Source organism: Callorhinchus milii, unplaced genomic scaffold (genome assembly GCF_018977255.1).
Source record: "Callorhinchus milii isolate IMCB2004 unplaced genomic scaffold, IMCB_Cmil_1.0 Scaffold4, whole genome shotgun sequence".
NCBI classification, from domain to species: domain Eukaryota; kingdom Metazoa; phylum Chordata; class Chondrichthyes; order Chimaeriformes; family Callorhinchidae; genus Callorhinchus; species Callorhinchus milii.
In genome coordinates this window covers 1,910,491-1,928,641 of record NW_024704745.1, presented here as the reverse complement: position 1 = coordinate 1,928,641, position 18,151 = coordinate 1,910,491, and the positions used below count along the sequence as shown (strand labels likewise).

Below are 18,151 nucleotides of genomic sequence, written 5' to 3'. Positions count from 1 at the left end.
ACAAATTAAGATCCTGCGGAATTTGGGAATGCCGTCTTAATCAGGAATCTGCGTAAAAATGACTCCCAAATAATTAAGATTGAATATAAGTCTTTTGTCCCTAAATTTCACGTAATCTTAAATTTAATAATACTAATAATAATCCTTGCATTTGGCATAGCGCCTTTATCAAGTTGTTGAGACGCTTCACAGTTTAAATGAATTGATTGTGCATTTTGTGGGACAAACGCGGCAGCCAACTGCGCACAGCAGAGTCCTACAAACCGGTGGATTGAGTGACCACATTTTTTTGGGGCAGGATTATTACCTCTGGAAAGCAAACTGTCAATAAATAACAACAGGCTTCCTACTTACTGCTAGGTAAACAGAGACGTGTGGAATAAGGAAACCTGCCTAAGGTTTCTGATACACGAAAGATCAACTGTGCCATAGACAATTCTACAATATACCAAAGTGTGCCTGCAGATAGATACTTGGGACTTGGTAAGGGTATTTAATAAGAGGCATGGAGAAAAGGCAAGGAAATGGGATTAAAAGATTTGCCTCGAAATATTGAGATTAAACCCATTGGGAGTCCTGCAGCTCAGTGGTCAAGAGCACTCGCCTCACAAGCGAGAGGGCCTGGGTTCGATTTCCAGGAGGGCAAACCGTTGGTAAAAGTTTCCCTAGGCCACACACCTATTCACTTAGTATTAAGTAGGAAACTGTTTTTTTAAGTCGGTTGGCGGATTGCTTTTCCTGGGATAATAATTTGGTCGCCTAATCCACCGTGGGACGCTGCTGTGCACAATTGGCTGCCGCGTTTCGCCCACAAAATGTACAGTCAATTCACTTTACAGTATATTCTGTGAAGCGCTTTGAGACGTCGCAAAGTCTCGAAATGCCAGGATTATTACTCTTGTTGGGCAGCTTTAATTAAGACGAGCCAGTTTGCCTCGGGCGAGTATTTCCTTCCTGAAGGTCTGGTTCCCATCCGTACCTTTCCAAACGTTGCTGCAATACTGTGAGGTGCTCCTTCAGGCGCCGTATCTCCTCCCGTTTGATGCGTGTGATCTCCCGGTTTCTGTCCATATACCTGTGTCAACAGCAAAGCCACAGCATTTAGAACATTAGGGACGTGGAATGTTAACAGCATGGAAGGAGGCGATCCTGATGGGGTTGGTTCTTTTGGATTAAAAAAAAACTAATCATTTAGTCTCATTCCCCAGGAAAGATTTGTTTAACCGAGAAGGTTGAGAGGAGACTTGATAAGAGGTGCTCAATTTGACAACAACTTGCATTTATATAGCGCCCTTCAAGCGAGGTAGGGTCCCGGAGCGTTTGACAGTGGCGGAGCCTGACCCCGAGCCAGGGGGAGAGGGAGTGGGGAAGGTGACCGTAAGCACGATCAAAAAAGGAAGGTCTTTAGGTGGGATTTGAAGGTGGGGAGGGAGGGGGCGAGGCAGAGGGATTGAGGGAGAGAGTTCCAGAGTTTCGGGGTATAGTGGCTGAAGGCATGGCCAACCGATGGTGGAGCGGAGAAGGGGGCGAGGGACAAACAGAAGGCAGGAGCCGGCTGAGCGGAGGGTGGAATGGGGGGTAAGCAGGTCGGACAGGTGGGGAGGTGCGAGTGAAATCCATAAGGTAAATAAAAAGAAACCTTTTCCAGTCAGTGAATCAGTAATTAGAGAGTTTCATCTTAGCAGTATCCCCAAAAAAGAGAGGTTAGGAATTTTTTTTAGAAATGCACACACAAGGTTACTGGGACATTGAAAGTCCGGCTAAAAACGCTGGTTGAAGCAAAATTTGTAAGCTTTAAAAATGAGGACAATCATCATTATAACCCTTCCATTTGATACGGCTTCTCATCACGCCTTCGAGACATCTCAAAGCGCTTCACGGGATACACCGTAGAGTGAATTGACTGTGTATTTTGGGGCCGAAATATGGGAAAGGAAAAATATAAAAAAGAGGATGGCCGACCAAAGCACGAGAAGAATGATCACTGCACATTATAAATGCACAGAACTGCAGAAAGACTTAAAAATCAGGTGCTGGAATAAGACCGAGTTTGCAAAGGCAACAAAGTAGACAACAGCCACTCCAATTTTAGATCCAAGGAGTTTTTAAAAATAATAAAAAAGTACTAAGTCAGTCAGACTGCAGATATACTCAGGGGATTATAAACATCAGATGGTTAACCTTCATTCAGTTCTTTGTGTTACCATCTATTTTGTGTACAGTATGGTTTCAGCTGCTTACATAAGCCTGCTGTGCGTATACAACAACAACAAAATTACAAGCCCTGGATATGATAATAATAATAATCCTTGGACTTGTTATAGCGGCTTATCACATCTTTTAGACGTTTCAAAGAGCTTCACAGAATATACTGCAAAGTTAATTGACTGTATATTTAGGGGGTGAAACACGGCAGCCAATTGCACACAGCCGCGTCCCGCAAACAGCTGTGGATTGAGTGACCAAATTATTTATTTTTGTACAGCTCCTTGCATAAGTCTGTTGTGTGTACGGCCTGGGTATAGCTCCTTGCACAAACCTGTTGTGTACACTGCCCTGGAATGGCTCTTTACACAGCACAATACGAGAGGCTATAATACAAATTTATACTCATGTAGTGCCTTTCCCGTCGGGAGGACATCCCAAAGTACTTAACAGCGTTGGCTAGGTGCCCGAGCTGGGGGTGGGAGCTGAGGCAGGTGGCGAGGGAGAGATAATAATAATCCTTGCATATGATGACTGAAAGCATCGTCAAAGTCGTGCTGGGAAGTGGAGCAAATGCAACCGGATGAGACTAGGGCGACAGACTCGTGGAGCTTGGTGTGGGACGAGGTGAGAATCTCAAAATGTTCCTGGTTTACTATCAAACACTTACTTTCTTTCCCTCACTACCTCTACAACTTTTAAGTCGATACCTGCCAAATTAGACTGCAGTCAGGCCAAGTTCATAAGGGATACTTTCGTACATGGAAGCCAATCAATAATAGGGCTGGTTCAGGAGAGCTGACATTAAATAGAACAAAAANGGCCTTCTTATTCTGAGCTTCTCTTGTGACCTTGTGAGCTAGGCGAGCAGTGGAAGAATCTCTGTTAGGCTTGGAGTACAACCCAAAATTGACATATGTACGTCGGGAGGATGTCCCAAGGCGTTAACGGGTTGGGACCAGGGATGGCGGATGGGGGAGGGAGGGTGGTCAAAGATGCGGTCGAAGAGGAGGATCTTGAATCGTGCCTTGAAGAAGACGAGGGAGGGAGGGAGGGAAGCGTTGGTAATGTGGGATGGAGTTCCAAAGATTGGGGAAGAGAGGCTGAACAGGTTAATAAAATGGACAGGTTGATATGGGGTGAGCAGGACTACTGTTAACAGACAATGTTTCTTGTGAACCAAATGATCCAAAGGAGTTGCCAGGGATGTTTCCCTGCAGTCCTGTCCAGTGCACAGTCCCGCGAAGGTGCCCTACCTGTCCATGTACAAGACTGACGGAAATTCCAGCTTGTGGTGAATCTTCTCAGGTCTTCCCAAAGCTTGATTGAATTCAAATCTGGAAAGTTCGAAGGTTAGAACGGGGGGGAGTGCAGTAAACCAGTGCTGTGGGAACAGAAGAAAGGGTTGTTATTAATAATAATTGATTTTTCACAGGATTTACAACAACAACTTGTACTTATATAGCACCCTCTGCACAGGGTAGCATCTCAGAGCGATTAACAGTGGTGGAGCCTGACTCCGAGCCGGGGGGAAGGGGCCGTAAGCACGGCCGAAGAGGAAGGTTTTCAGGCAGAACTTGAAAAAGGGGCGAGAGGGGGCAAGGCGGAGGGATTGAGGGAGAGTGTTCCACAGATTCGGGGCGTAGTGGTTGGGGGCGGAGGGTGTGAGGGTCGAGCAGGAGGCTGGTGCTAGTCGAGTGTAGGTCAGTATAATAATATTAATAATAATCCTTGCATTTGATATAGTGCTTTTCACGTCTTCGAGACATCTCAAAGCGCTTCACAGAATATACTGTAAAGTGAATTGACTGTATATTTGTGGGCGAAATATGGCAGTCAATTGCCCACAGCAATGTCCCACGAACAGTCGTGGATTGAAGTGAGCAATTTATTATTGTCTTTTTTTCTTGAGGGATTATTATTAGGCGTATGGAGTAAGGAAACTTGCCCAAGGTTTCGCCCTGCCTGGAATTGAACCCAGGTCTCTCGCTTGAGAGGCGAGTGCTCTAACCACTGAGCTACAGGACTCCACTATGCGGGTATTTATCATTTAATAATAATAATAATAATCCTTGAATTTATGACAGCGCCTTGTCACGTCGTCAAGACAATTAAAAGCGCTTCAGAGGAAACGTGTTCTCACACTGCATTTTGTAAGCAGACCTGACAGCCAATGTACACCCAGAGGGTCTCCCACAAACAGCCATGAAGTTATTCGGCAATTTATTTGGAGGATTGATGGCCTCCATGATTGATGGGAGAGAGAAACCCTCTTCTCTTTTCAATCACTGCCATGGAATATCTCAAGTCCATTGAAAATGCATCCAATGATACATGTGGAACTTTTTTGTAAGGGGTGGGTGAGCAAGGGAAAGAGACACAGAGAAAGAAAGACATGAGAGAGAGGGAGGGAGGGCCTGAGGGAGAAAGGGAGCGAGATTTGAAGGAGAGAGACTGAGGGAGAGAGATTGAGGGAGAGAGATTGAGGGAAGGAGAGAGGGAGGGATTGAGGGGAAGAAGGACGAAGATTGGAAGGGATAGAGGGAGAGGGGGANGGAGGGATAGAGACAGAGAGCGAGGGGAGAGAGGGAGGGAGGGAGAGATTGAGGGAGAGAGGGCGGGATTGAGGGAGGGATAGGAGGGATTGAGGGAGATATTGGGAGGGATTGAGGGAGACCAAACACACGCTCAAGAGACAGAAGGGGGATGCACTTTACATCTCCCTTTAGACTGGGAACACAGCAAGAAAATGCCAGGATTTCATTTGCTTACGATGCCCTTTTAAAACACCTAATAATACCAATCCTCGCATTTGATCTGGCGCCTCATCACATCTGCAAGACGTCTCAAAGCGCTTCACAGGATAATACTGTAAAGTGGAGTGACTGTATTCTGTGGGCGAAACGACGATGCTTTGCGGTGTACATTTTACATGATTCGAGGGATCCTTACGTAACGACACTCAATCTGAACCAGTGACTGTTTCCCGTGGGCTCACTGTGTACATTATTCTCCGTGCGACCGTTGCAACGGATACAATTAAGAGCCCAATTTGTGAAAGGAACCTGGAGCTTCAAGCTATACAAGTGCAGCCTACCTCTAGCAAGCTCCTCTTGTCCAACTCCCCCACCCACTTCGTCAAACTCAGGCCTGCCTGCCTGCTGCATATCACTTGCCCCCTCCTCTCCATCACCGGTGGCCAAGTTTCACACGCGATAATGCTCCCACACTCCAGAATATCTCACAAATCTCGCCTCCTCTCACCCTTACCTCACTCTCTGCTTTCAAATCCTTCTAAAAACCAACCGCTTGACTGTACCTTCACACAATTCCCGCCTACCTTCCTATTTCCCACTTTTGCTTGGACTCTCTAGAGCACTTATAATAATAATAAGTCAGTCCTTCAGTCTGTCCAGAGCTTTGAAAGTGAACACAACTGTTCTGCATCCTATCTGGTTTGTCTCATTGCAGCAAATCAGTGGTAGGTTCATTAAGAATTCACCAATAATAATAATAATCCTTGCATTTGATATAGCGCCTTGTCGTGTCGTTGAGACGTCTCTCTAAGCACTTCACGGAATTTGTCAAGCGCCTTTCAACGTTGGGAGGACGTCCCAAGTCGCTGAACAGTCAGGGATTAGGAACTGAGCGTTGGGGGAGGGTTAGGATGAAGGAGGGCATAGAGGTAGGAGGGTGGCTGAAGGCACGGTCGAAAAAGAGGTAAAGTGTAAATATTCTGTAAAGTGAATTGACTGTACCTTTTGTGGGCTAAACGCGGCAGCCAATTGCGCACAGCAGTGACCAAAATGACGATTATTTTTATTTTTGTAGGGATTATTACGCCCGGAATAGCGATCTGCCAATCAACTAACAACTGGGTTCCTACTTACTGCTGGGTAAACAGAGGCGTGTGTGTGGAGTAAGGAAACTTGCCTAACATTTCTTTTGCTCAGTCGTGCCTGGGAATCGAACCCAGTCCTCTTGCTTGCGAGGCAAGAGCGCTAACCACTGAGCTACAGGACTCCACATTCTTATGGCTCTATGTGATGGCTCACCTCCTGTCCAGACTTTGCAGAATTTTCAGAATGGAGGGACTCAATCTCCCCCTCAACCATGGCAGCCTCCAGACACTCGTGCAGATCCTTAAAGCCGTTCACCTGTAGTGGGTACTGTCCGAACATCTCGGAGTTTTCAAATTTCTTTCCTATCACCAGAAGAAAGCAACATTTAGATCCATCGGTCTTTTACGGGACAGTTATGGAAACAAACCATTCACACTTTGCCCCCAACGAAAATGCTGAGCTGTGCAATAATGTGCGTCAGCCTGGCTCAGTGGTAAGCGCTCACTCTCCCATCTGAGTCAGAAGGTTGTGGGTCCTAGCCCCACGTGAAGACATAAAATCACAGTCTAAGCTGACTCTCCAACGCAACGCCGGGGGGGGGTTCTCGCACTGTCAGCGGTACTGTCCTTCGGATGAGACGTTAAACCCATCTGCCTGTTCAGTTGGATGTTAAAGATTCCGCAGTACCTTGAATCCATGACTGCTTGTGGGGACGCTGCTGTGCACAATCGGCTGTTGTGTTTCCCCCACAAAATATACAGTCAATCCACTTTACAGTATGTCCTGTGAAGCGTTTCGATTTGTCTCGAAGACGTGATAAGGCGCGATGTGAAATGCAAGGGTTATTGGTATTATTATTTTAATTCAAAATCTGCACATCACCTTCGTGCATTCCTACAGCCAGAAACCGTCCATAGAAGAGTTCAACCATTGGGTTCTTTGGTTTCTCACCTTCCCTGGCAGGAGAGAAAGAAAAAAAATAGTCACAGCATGTTCTAACTCACAAGCTGCCAATGCGCCTTGAAGTCGCATTATAGACATAGAATCAAAGAATCCTAGAATTATACAGCACAGAAGGAGGCCATTCGGACCATCGTGCCTGTGCCGGCTCTTTGAAAGCTGTCCAAATTAATCCCGCTAATTAATCATTCTCTCCCCGTAGCCCTGCAAATTTGTCCTCCGCAAATATCTATCTACTTCTCTTAAAAGTTGTTATCGGATCGGTTTCCACCCACCACCCTTTCAGGCAGGGCATTCCAGACCGAACGACTCGCTGAAAAGAAATCTCCCCTTATCCTTCTCCCCTTAAATTTACACGATAGTAAACTGTTAAAGGATAAAGGGGAGAGAGCTGGGATGTGGGATTAATATACTAAAAAAAAGTTGATTTTAGGTAAACAGATGGCACGTACAAAATGGACCAAACAGACTCATTCTGAGCTGAATTTTTCTGCTTTTTTGACCTGGCAGCTATGCACTTTTACTTCCCTCACCTCACCCCCAGCCCCCCAGCCCCAACACACACCATCCCCCCGCGCGCGCACACACACACACACACACTTAAACTTTACATTTTGCCAGCAATCGATCAATCAACTTTTCTCCAGCTAATTTAAAACAACATTTCATCCTACAACCTTTTAATGTTTGAGAAAAATATGTAACGTGGTAAACAGAATATTTAATGATTCCTTCCTCAGAAAATACATGTTGCTTCTAACAAAAGGCAGATTGCCATCCAGTCCAGGACTGTGAGTCCTGCACCATTTAATCTCATCTGATGATGATGAAGGTAATCAACCTCTTTGCGTTTGATACAGCGCTCCATAGCGTTCAAACCTCTCAAAAAAGTGCTTCTTTTTCATAAATCCTTTAAACATCTACCTGAACAGGTAGACAAGACCTTAGTTTAACATCTTATCCTAAGGATGGCATCTTCGACAATGCAGTACTCCCACCCAACACTGCACTGGGCACTGGAGTGTCAGCCCAGACTGTGGGAATTATTGCCCCCGGAAAAGCGAACTACCGATAGACAAGTGAATTGACTGAATAAAATCCGCACCTTCGAAAGAACAAATAATTTTTTCACTGGACGAACACATTCAAAGCATTGCTTTTGAAGGCAAAGTCCGTCTAGTCTCGACTACAGCATCTCTGAATCAGGACATGTTCGCTACACTGCTTTGAGAAGAGTAACACACTCTACACTGTGCACTGGGAAGTATCTTAAAAATCGTGTGCAATCTGGAGTCGCAATGTAAAACTGTTCAGTGAAGGGCTCGGCTGCATAGTCCAACACTGTGACAGACGGCGGCAACAGAAAAAATACTGACTGCCTCTCGCCATGAAGGATGTGAGGTCAAGCCTGTGATGGGACCCGATCAAATCTAGGCTGACGCTCCAGTGTCGTACCCTACCTAGTCGGAGGTACCGCTCTTTTCAAATGAGCCGTTAAACCGAGGTTGCGTTGCTTGTTCAGGTGGCTGTTTGTGGGACCTTTGATGGATGCAAAATGGCTGTCGCACCCAGCCTACAAAAAGTGACGCTGCATTTGCAGGGGCAAAGGCAGGCAATGCAGCAAAATGTAAGACAAAACGGTCACATAGCCTAAGGCTAGGTGGTCTTTTGGGCTTCTGACGCATATCATAACAATCCTCGCCTTTGATATCGCGCCTTATCACGTCGTCGAGGCGTCTCGAAGAGCTTCACAGAATGTAAAATGGATAATTTGTGGGCGAAACGCGGCAGCCAGTTGCGCACAGCGGTGACCCACAAACAATCTTGCCACTTACCTCTCTTCCTCCGCTTTCACCTGAAAGGCATCCTCCAGCCAGTCCAAAAGTTTGTGTGTAAACTCACTCACATCTTGCTGCAAAGCAACATAGGAAATAACACTGAGTGAATGAAATTAAAGTCAAGCCGTAAGGTTTTCAGCGCACACATCTAAGCCGGGTACACTTGCACTCTTCCAGAACACAACACAGTGCACAGAATTTTTTGTTTGCCTGGAAGGGAGTGGCACTCTCTCCCTGGAGGATGCATCTGGCTCACCTCATCACAGACTCTGTCCGGCAGAGGTTGTTAAGAGTCATGGCTTGAGGAGCGCAGAGTTTGCACTGTCTGTCCAGTGTCTTGGGACGTCCTCCCGATGTGAAAGGCGCTATACAAATGTAATATTGTATTGTATTGGGGGCACCCCTGGGAGCTTAACCAGCTAATAACACACAGCTTGTCATAGTGAACACTGTCCAGCAATCTTCCTGCTGATTGACCATCTAGGACGTTCCTGTCTTATAGAGTTTGGGCTCGCAAGGTTAACAGGAGCTGCAGAGGGAAGAATCTCAGGCTTCAGTGACTAATATAATCCTCTGACGAGTCAGATTGGCGGAGCCATCATGAACCGGGCATTGTACAATGCCAATCCACCTACTGAGACCCCCCACAGAGAATGCCAATGTTACACTGTTAGGCGCGTCACCTCAACCTACAAAGAGACCTCACTTACTCACTCCCAAAAATGATTGCCAGTGTGTCAGTCATTAGACATCTGAGAAGCAGAAGTCTGAGCCCTCGCTAGGTGGGTAGCAGGTACAAGAAACTGCTCGCAAGCTGCTTAGCCATGCAATAGGGGAGCCGTTGTCCGCATTCTCCTGCTCACAGGTCAGACACACACCTTCACCTATTGAGCGGTGGTTCTACCAATTAGAAATGCGGAAACTTTTTTAGCAGTAGCATCTCGCCGCTCTCCTCTGCTTGCCATCAAGATAGGTACCAAGCACTGGATACATATAATAATCTGTGCATTTGTTATAGTGCCTTTCACGATAGGAGGACATCCCAAAGTGCTGTACTGTAAAGTGCAGTGACTGTGTGGTTTGTCGGCCAACGTGTTCAACAGAGAACCAGAACAGGTGCTTATATAGAGTGCAGAGAACCAGAAAGCCTTATCAGTCACATCCTGTTCCAGGATTGCGTGATGCGCTAACTTGTAAACCTGGGGTCCATGGCTAGTTTCACACACAATAAATAAAATCAGCACCCATTGACAACTTCCACAAGTCTTTTACTCTTACCTGCTGCGAGTCATTGGATTTAAAAGCATCTTTCAGTATCTCCACAGCTTTTGAAGGATCAACGTATTTTCTCTTGGAGCTCACCATTAGTGCAAAGAGCTGCCTCAACTCCCGCATGAAGGGGAGGTTTCGATGTTCCTAGAGATGAAAAGAAGTTTGAATAAATAAAACACCCAGTAAAAGGCTGGCTCTCAAAGCCACTGCACCAACCATAATAATAGTTGGGATTTTCTCTTCAAAGTGAGGGGGAAAAAATGGATGAAGTTACAAGTCTATTTTTACAACAACCTTAATTTTTTTGCTTTTGAAGGGATGAATAATAATAATAATCCTTTGATTTGATACAGCGCCTTATCACGTCTTTGAGACGTCTCAAAGCGCTTCACGGGATACACTGTAGAGTGAATTGACTGTATATCTTGTGGGCGTTTCGCGGCAGCAAATTGCGCACAGCAGCGTCCCACAAACAGTCGTGGATCGAGTGAACAATTTATTATTCTTATCGTTTTTAAGGAATTATTACCCCCGGAAAAGCGATCAACCGATTGACTAACAACTGGGTTCCTACTTTCTGCTTAGTAAACAGAGACGTGTGTGTGTGTGGAGTAAGGAAACTTGCCCAATGTTTCGCCCCCTGCCCGGGAATCGAACCCAGGTCTTTTCACTTGTCAATCACATCAGGCTTGATTGAGTAAAAGGCACCTTTAACCTTTAACTATTGCTCAGTGGAGATTTTCCTTCTCGTGTCTAGCTCCAGTCACAACATTCTCAATCGCTAGCCGCCACCACGTCAATTTTAAGTTCCTGACGCCTAACTGCCTTTTGCCAAAGGCCAGCTTCATCTCACCAAGATAAGGCGCTGCCTGTGAACTCTTAATCATTGCTTTCTGCGGCTACCAGGCAACAGCCGAGCAACGGCGCCAGTCTGCCCACTGATCCGAACAGAATTGTAACGGTGATGATCGTGGGGCCACAGGCGGCTGGAGCAGAAACGTTATCCCTAAATTACACCCAAGTGAGTGCGTGCAGGGAACGAGCAGGCAACTGAGCGTGGCAGGAGTTTACCATCAGCAACAACAGCAAGAAAAACAACAGAAGCAGCAGCAAATGACATCCAACACGGCGCTTTTCACGTCAGGAGGACGTCCCAAGGCGCTGGACAGTCTGGGATCCGCACCCGACCTGGTGGTTGAGATCAGGAGGGGGTGGAGGGCGGGGAGGGTAAGGGCAGGAGGATGACCGAAGGAAAGGTCGAAGAGGAGGATCTTGAAGGAGCCAGGGAGGGAGGGTGCGAGGTGGAGGGACTGTGGGATGGAGTTCCAGAGGATGGGGGAAGCAGAGAGGCTGAAGGTCCGCCCGCCGTTGGTATTCAGCACATACACAACGGGAGGGGGTGGGGGGGAGAAGGTACAGAAAAAGGCTGATAGATCCAATGGAGTCGGGTCACAATTGTTATGGTTCTATTCGAAATGATCTCCCTCCGTGCTGCAAATATCCACGATTCATTTATCGATCACTGGAGGGCAGTAGCACATACCACGGTTCAGATTTCAGATACTCAGTGATTTTGTTTTGGTCAGCCGGGTTGTCTGACATGCGCAGAATGCAGAAGCCCATCACCGTTGTTTAAGAGCATCCAAACCAAACTGAGAATTCACCTACACGTGGAAATCCCAGAGTTAGATTGTTGGAATGGAATGCGCTCTCTCTCTCTCTCTCTCCCTGAAGGGACACATCCTACTTACCTTATCACGCAGGTTGGCAATGCTGTTCAATGCAGTGAATTCAACTCAAAGAGCAAAGTAGAAACTACGCTCACTGTACCCATTGACAGTAAAGTGTACGGTTTGCACTTTATCCATCCCATGTTCTTTACTGCCGGGCGGTTCATACTGTCTGCCTTATGGTCTATATTAAACACAAGCTCGTTGTTTATTGCTAGATCATTCTTTCTTTTTCCAATCAGGTCATTAATTTAGATTCCATCGGGTTAGATAGTAATAATATCCAATGGCTGCCACGTTTCACCCACTAAATATACAGTCAGTTCACTTTACAGAGTATCCTGTGAAGCGCTTTGAGACGTCTCGAAGACATGATAAGGCGCTGTATCAAATGCAAGGTTTATTATCATCATCATCGTTCTAGCGAGCCGTGCTTCACAGAGACACTATAAAGGGGGATCTTAATTGTCGACCTCCCTTATTCATTAAGGATTCATTAAGAAGGAACTCGATTGCAATTCCTGTCAAAGTGTCAGAATTCCGCTCCGGAAATAGATCATGCTGGAGCAATGCTGTACATATCCCCAATGAGTGACACGGATTTAAACCAACAACAAATTATATTTACACAGAGACTTTCACGTCAGAGAGGAGGTAATTAACCGACCGACAAATTTATGATTTATTACAAATTGTTTCACCAATGCAAATCCAGACACACAGCAAGCAACGCAACTGTGGTGGGGATGTGAAGTCCCACCGATTGTCAGGACACGGGCTTGGACTCACTGTGTGAGTGGTGCTGGGAGCTGACACCAGTCTTGTTTCTGAAGCCGGTTCCTTTTAAAGGACCGCGGAAAAAAAGGCTTCTAAATTCAGAACGAATTTACCAATTTTTCCAAAATTCTACCCAGTCGTAAATTTTAAGACCCTGTTCTTAACAACAACAACAAGATTACATTTGTATAGCGCCTTTCACATCGGGAAGACGTCCCAAAGCGCTGGACATTGTGCAGAATTTCAGCATTACTTCTGGGGTCAGGGGGGAGAAGGGAGGGGAAGAGGGTGACCGATGGCATGGTCGAAGAGGAGGGTTTGGAGGCGGGACTTGAAGGAGGCTAAGGAGGGGGAGAGAGATTGGGGGATGGAATTCCAGAGGTTGGAGTCACAGTGGCTGAGGGCTCTCCCGCCAATGGTGGGACGAGTGGGTCAGGGAACGTGGAGCAGGCCAGAGCCGGCTGAGCGGAGGGAGCGGGTGGGTTGGTAAGGGGTTAGGACGTCACAGAGGTAGGGTGGGGCGACACCATTGAGGGCTTTGTAGGTGAGGACCAGGATCTTGAACTCCCTCTGAAGGATAGGGAGCCAATGGAGTCGGGCGAGAATGGGGGAGATGGGGTCCTGGAATTTGGTACGGGAGAGGACACGGGCTGCAGAGTTCTGGATTAACTGCAGCCTGTGGAGGGAGGAGTTAGGAAGGCCGACAAGCAGGACATTTGCATGGTCGAGCCTGGAGGTGATGAAGGCATGAACTAGAGTTTCAGTGCCTGAGGGGTGAGGTAGTGGCAAAGTCGGGCGATGTTACGGAGGTGAGGGAAGGCAGAGTGGGTCATGGCTTGAATGTGGGGAAGAAAAGACAGTTGAGGGTCGAACAAGACACCGAGATTCCTGACTGGCTGGTGAGTTGTAGTGTGCAACCATGGAGGTTGATGCTGCCAGAGCCTGAGGTACAGAGGCACTGGCGCGAGCCAATCGGGAAGGCCTCAGTCTTTTGCCGTGATCCAGGACTTGATGTCCGACAGGCACTCTGTCAAGACAGCAGTGGTCCTGGAGTTGAGGGTGGAGGCAGAAAGATAGAGTTGGGTGTCATCCGCATATGTATGGAAGTTGACCCCATGTCTATGGATGATATCACCAAGGGGGAGCATGAAGATATTAAAGAGGAGAGGGCCAAGGACAGAGCCCTGGGGGACACCAGGCATGACAGTGCGGGGGTTGGAGGAGAAAACGTTTGAGACGGTGAGAGAGATAGGAATCGAACCAGGCAACGGCAGGTCCGTGAAGATTAAGTAAGGAAGAGAGGCGGTTATATGAAGATGAAATGGTCGAAAATGTCAAAGGCCCCAGAGAGGTCGAGGAGGACAAGGAAGCAGAGGGAGCCCCTGATCACAGATATCCAGAATGTCATTAGTGACTTTGACCTGCGCTGTTTCCAAATTTCTGCTGCTCTTAAGACTGAAAGCAGCAGAAATTTGGGAGCTCAGCTCCTTTACCATGAGAGAGAAAGAGAGAGAGAGAGAGAGAGAGAGGAAAAGCAGCTGGGTTGCTTCCATCTTAGACAAGAGGTCTGGAAACTAATGAGCCACTGAAGCTCATGGTTGATGATGGGGTTGTGACTAGAGAAAGGGGGAGTAATGTTTCTCGACACAAGTAGGTTAATGGACGGTAATGGTCCTTCTCCTTGTCACGGAATGGTGACAAACGTTCCCAGTTCCATCCACACGCCACATACGCACCTTCTGATTCCGAGGTACATCGTGAGCATCTCCGGGCGGTACGTAGTTGAGCACAAGTCTCCGGAACTCAAGCAGATTGAAGAGAGACTGAAGAGAGGAAAAGACGCAGAGAATTAGAGACTGCTACTGATGAGAGCTTCAGGGGACACAATTCGAAGAGAAATCAGGATTATGATAAACAGCAGAAATGAATTACTATTCTGTAGTGCCTTATCATTTAGTATTGTTAATAATAGCTCCCCAAATTATTTCTCCTCCAAAATATACAGTCAATTCACTTTACAGTATATTCTGCGAAGAGCTTTGAGATGTCTCGAAGACCCGATGAGGTGCTTTAGATCAAATGTAGGGATTATTATTAGCATTTGAAAAGTGTTTCACGGATAACTGCTGTCAGCTGTGGTAGGTGAGCGAGCACCAGCCATGGCTCACAAACAGCCACAAAGTGAATGGTGGGATTATCAGAAGGATTGTTGACCCGGACACCTGGAGAAACTCCCTTGTTTTCTCATCATGTCACGTCCACCACAGGATCTTTAACGTTTGCCTGAACAAGCAAATGAGAAACCAGTTTGACATCTATCCTTCGGCAATACAGTGTTGACCTAATCTCCGAGCCTTGGTCTTGGCCTGACACCCAGAACCTTCTGACCCAGAGCAAGAGTGCTGTGAGTTGAGACGAGCTAAAACAATGGCTTGAGAAGTAATAATAATAATCCTTGCATTTCATACAACGTCTTATCGCATCTTCGAGACATCTCAAAGCGCTTCACAGGATACACTGTAAAGTGAATTGACTGCATATTTTGTGGGTGAAACGCGGCAGCCAATTGCGCACAGCAGCGTCCCCACAAACAGCCGTGGATTGAGCGACCAAATAATTTTTATTTACTTTGAAGGGATTATTAACTCCGGAAAAGGGATTCCTCCAGTCGACTAACAACCAGGTTCCTACTTGCTGCTGGGTAAACAGAGATGTGCGTGGAGTAACGAAACTAGCCCAACGTTTTGCCCTTCCTGGGAATCAAACCCAGGTCCTCTCGCTTGCGAGGCGAGCGCCCTCACCACTGGGCTATAGGACTCCAAATCAGCTAAGCTTGTCAACGGCAGTGACCTGAATCCCCTGAAGCTTTTTCCTCAGTTGAGCGAAGCTAAATTTGAGAAACCAACAAATGAAAGAGAACTTGCAGCTTCCAGCCTGTTTCCTACTGCTCTGGGTGACAACTGAATTGATCTTTTGAACCTTTTTACAGTCTGTCAGGCTGAATGCAGTGGACAAGTCGCTAACCTGAGAATGAACCACATTTTTCGAACCACAACCCGTGGGGAACTGGCATTTTACATAAAATCTATAGCTGGAAGAGCAGCAGCTGAGAAACCGTGTCACAAGGCTTATACTCCAGGGGAATGGTTAACAAGACAAGACACAAGGCTAAGTTGAAGCAGCTTATACAGGTTGCGATCAAAAGTGAATTGTTAATATGTGATCAGATCAGCAGTGAATTATTAGTTAAAATGTTTTTGTTAAAAGTTGGGTACGTTTATACTTCTTAGTTAGTATTGAGCTGACCTGTGGAATTACAATCATAATAATAATAATCCTTGCGTTTAGGAGTCCTGTAGCTCAGTGTTTAGAGCACTCGCTTCGCAAGCGAGAGGACCTGGTTCGATTCCCAGGCGGGGTGAAACATTGGGCAAGTTTCCTTACTCCATAGCGCTTTCTCACATCTTCGAGACATCTCAAAGCGCTTCACAGGTTATACTGTAAAGTGAATCGACTGCATATTTCGTGGGCGAAATGCGGCAGCCAATTGCGCACAGCAGCGTCCCCACAAACAGTCGTGGAATGAATGACCAAATATTTTAATTTTCTTTAAGGGATCGTTCTACTATCCTACCAACGATGCGATGCACCCTGCGGATTTACGTTTGCAATTATGTTACCTGGTCAATAGGGGGAAATACGCACAGTCGTTTGAAGTCCCCCAAAATTGGGTCTCCTCGCATTGTGATTTCATAGAATTATCTCCTTCCTCTTGGCGTTTAAGAGAAGGGGAGATACAGATCGACTGACAGCTGGAGCCGCTTGCGAATGGGTGTGGGGCGCTCCGGGCTGTCAATCACCCTGGAGCCGTTGCTCATTGGGACCCTTTCCTGTCCAATGTGAAAGGCGATGTGGGAAGAGGAAGGGCCCCCACCTCCACCTCCCCCCACTCCTCTGCTGGGCGGGAAGGGGCAATTAGCATTGGAAAATGCTGTTCTGATTAAGTGACGGACGCTCACACTTGATCGCAGGTGCGGGAGACGGCTTGCAGATCAACGATCATGATTACAAGCGCTGTTTTAATTAAATTAAGCTGAATTGGTAAGTCCTGTCAAAGTGTAACAAGCGTCACAGGTGGGGGGGAGCCTTCATAAGAGTAGACAAAATGGTATGAGAAGATATCAACAGATTGTATTGTGAAGAGTTGCCGTGCGCAATTGGCCGCCACAGTTCCCCCACAAAGTACACTCTACCGTATATTCTGCGAAGCTCTTTGAGATGTCTCGAACACGTGATGAGGCGCTGTATCAAATGCAAGGATTATTGTGATTATTATTAAATTGGCAAAGAAAGAAGAAAGGGAGTCCTGTAGCTCAGCGGTTAGAGCGCTCGCCTCGCTGCCCGGCCAGGGCGAAACATTGGGCAAGTTTCCTTACTCCACACCTAGCAGTAAATAGGAACCTGGTTATTAGTCGATAAGCGGATTGCTTTCTAGGGGCCCTCAAAAAGTAATTGGTCGCTCAATCCATGGTTGTTTGTGGGACACTGCTGTGCCCAATTGGCTGCCGAGTTTCGCATCCACCCGAGGCTCTGAGATTCAAGCCAAGCAAGGGTCCGAGATTCAAGTCACATCAGAAGAAAGACGAACAGGTATCAATGAAACGAGGATACAGATATAATAATAATAATAATCCTTGCATTTGATACAGCGCCTTATCACGTCTTCCGAGACGTCTCAAAGCGCTTCACAGAATATACTGAATTGACTGTGTATTTTTGTGGGCGAAACGTGGCAGTCAATTGTGCACAGCAGAGTCCCACAAACATCGTGGATTGAAGTGGCCAATTTATTATTAATTTTTTTGAAGAAATTATTACCCCCTGGACAAGCAGGGTGTTGTATCGTAAGGTATTACTATTTAAAAAGTTGCAAGAGATTTACTGCCTGCGATCTCAAACCAAGAGAATATTTTCTGCTGCATGGGAACCTTGATATTGTCACTGCAATGACAAACTATATGTTCCATAAGTTGCATAATGTTTGCCCATTGTAACCCTGCCTACGATAACCCTGTTTCATGAATTAACATATCTTTTCGTCCAACTGCTAATATTAAAGGAGGTGTTGAGCATAGAATACAAGTAATAATCATCCTTGCATTTGATATAGTGCCTTATCGCGTCTTCGAGGCGTCTCAGTGCTCTTTAGTTTAGTTCCCAAGTGACTTTAATTCCCTCTGTTCCCAGGTTTACAATTTGGATAAACAGAATAAGATGTTTTTTTTCTGGCTGCACCTTTGGTCCCAGGCCTAACAGAGTGGTCAGATCCATGGCTGGCCCCCCGCCAGGCTAAACAGAGCGATTAGCTCCTCTGCTGGCCGCATTTTTTTTCCCCAAGACATGTCGGAGTGTAAGTTAATCTTCAAAACAATCCTGGACTTATTAATAATTTGTGATTCACTTTTTTTTATATAACAACATCTCTGTATGGGATTTACTGCAGTTTGCTGCCCCCTTTCACTAAACC

The 18,151-nt window shown here is 46.4% G+C and overlaps 1 protein-coding gene across 2 annotated transcripts in view; it reads right to left on the bottom strand.

Annotated features, from left to right (window-relative positions):
- usp25 (ubiquitin specific peptidase 25) overlaps window positions 1-18,151 on the bottom strand; it is a 64,445-nt gene that overhangs the window by 34,350 nt on the left and 11,944 nt on the right. For both annotated transcript variants that reach the window (XM_042333915.1, XM_042333916.1), the window contains exons 5-11: window positions 14,361-14,447; window positions 10,124-10,261; window positions 8,843-8,919; window positions 6,930-7,003; window positions 6,261-6,409; window positions 3,462-3,589; window positions 980-1,075 (exon numbers count right to left, since the gene is read on the bottom strand). In XM_042333915.1, the coding sequence (XP_042189849.1) occupies window positions 980-1,075; window positions 3,462-3,589; window positions 6,261-6,409; window positions 6,930-7,003; window positions 8,843-8,919; window positions 10,124-10,240 (641 nt within the window). In that variant the 5' untranslated portion in view covers window positions 10,241-10,261; window positions 14,361-14,447. The remainder of the gene's footprint in view (window positions 1-979; window positions 1,076-3,461; window positions 3,590-6,260; window positions 6,410-6,929; window positions 7,004-8,842; window positions 8,920-10,123; window positions 10,262-14,360; window positions 14,448-18,151) is intronic.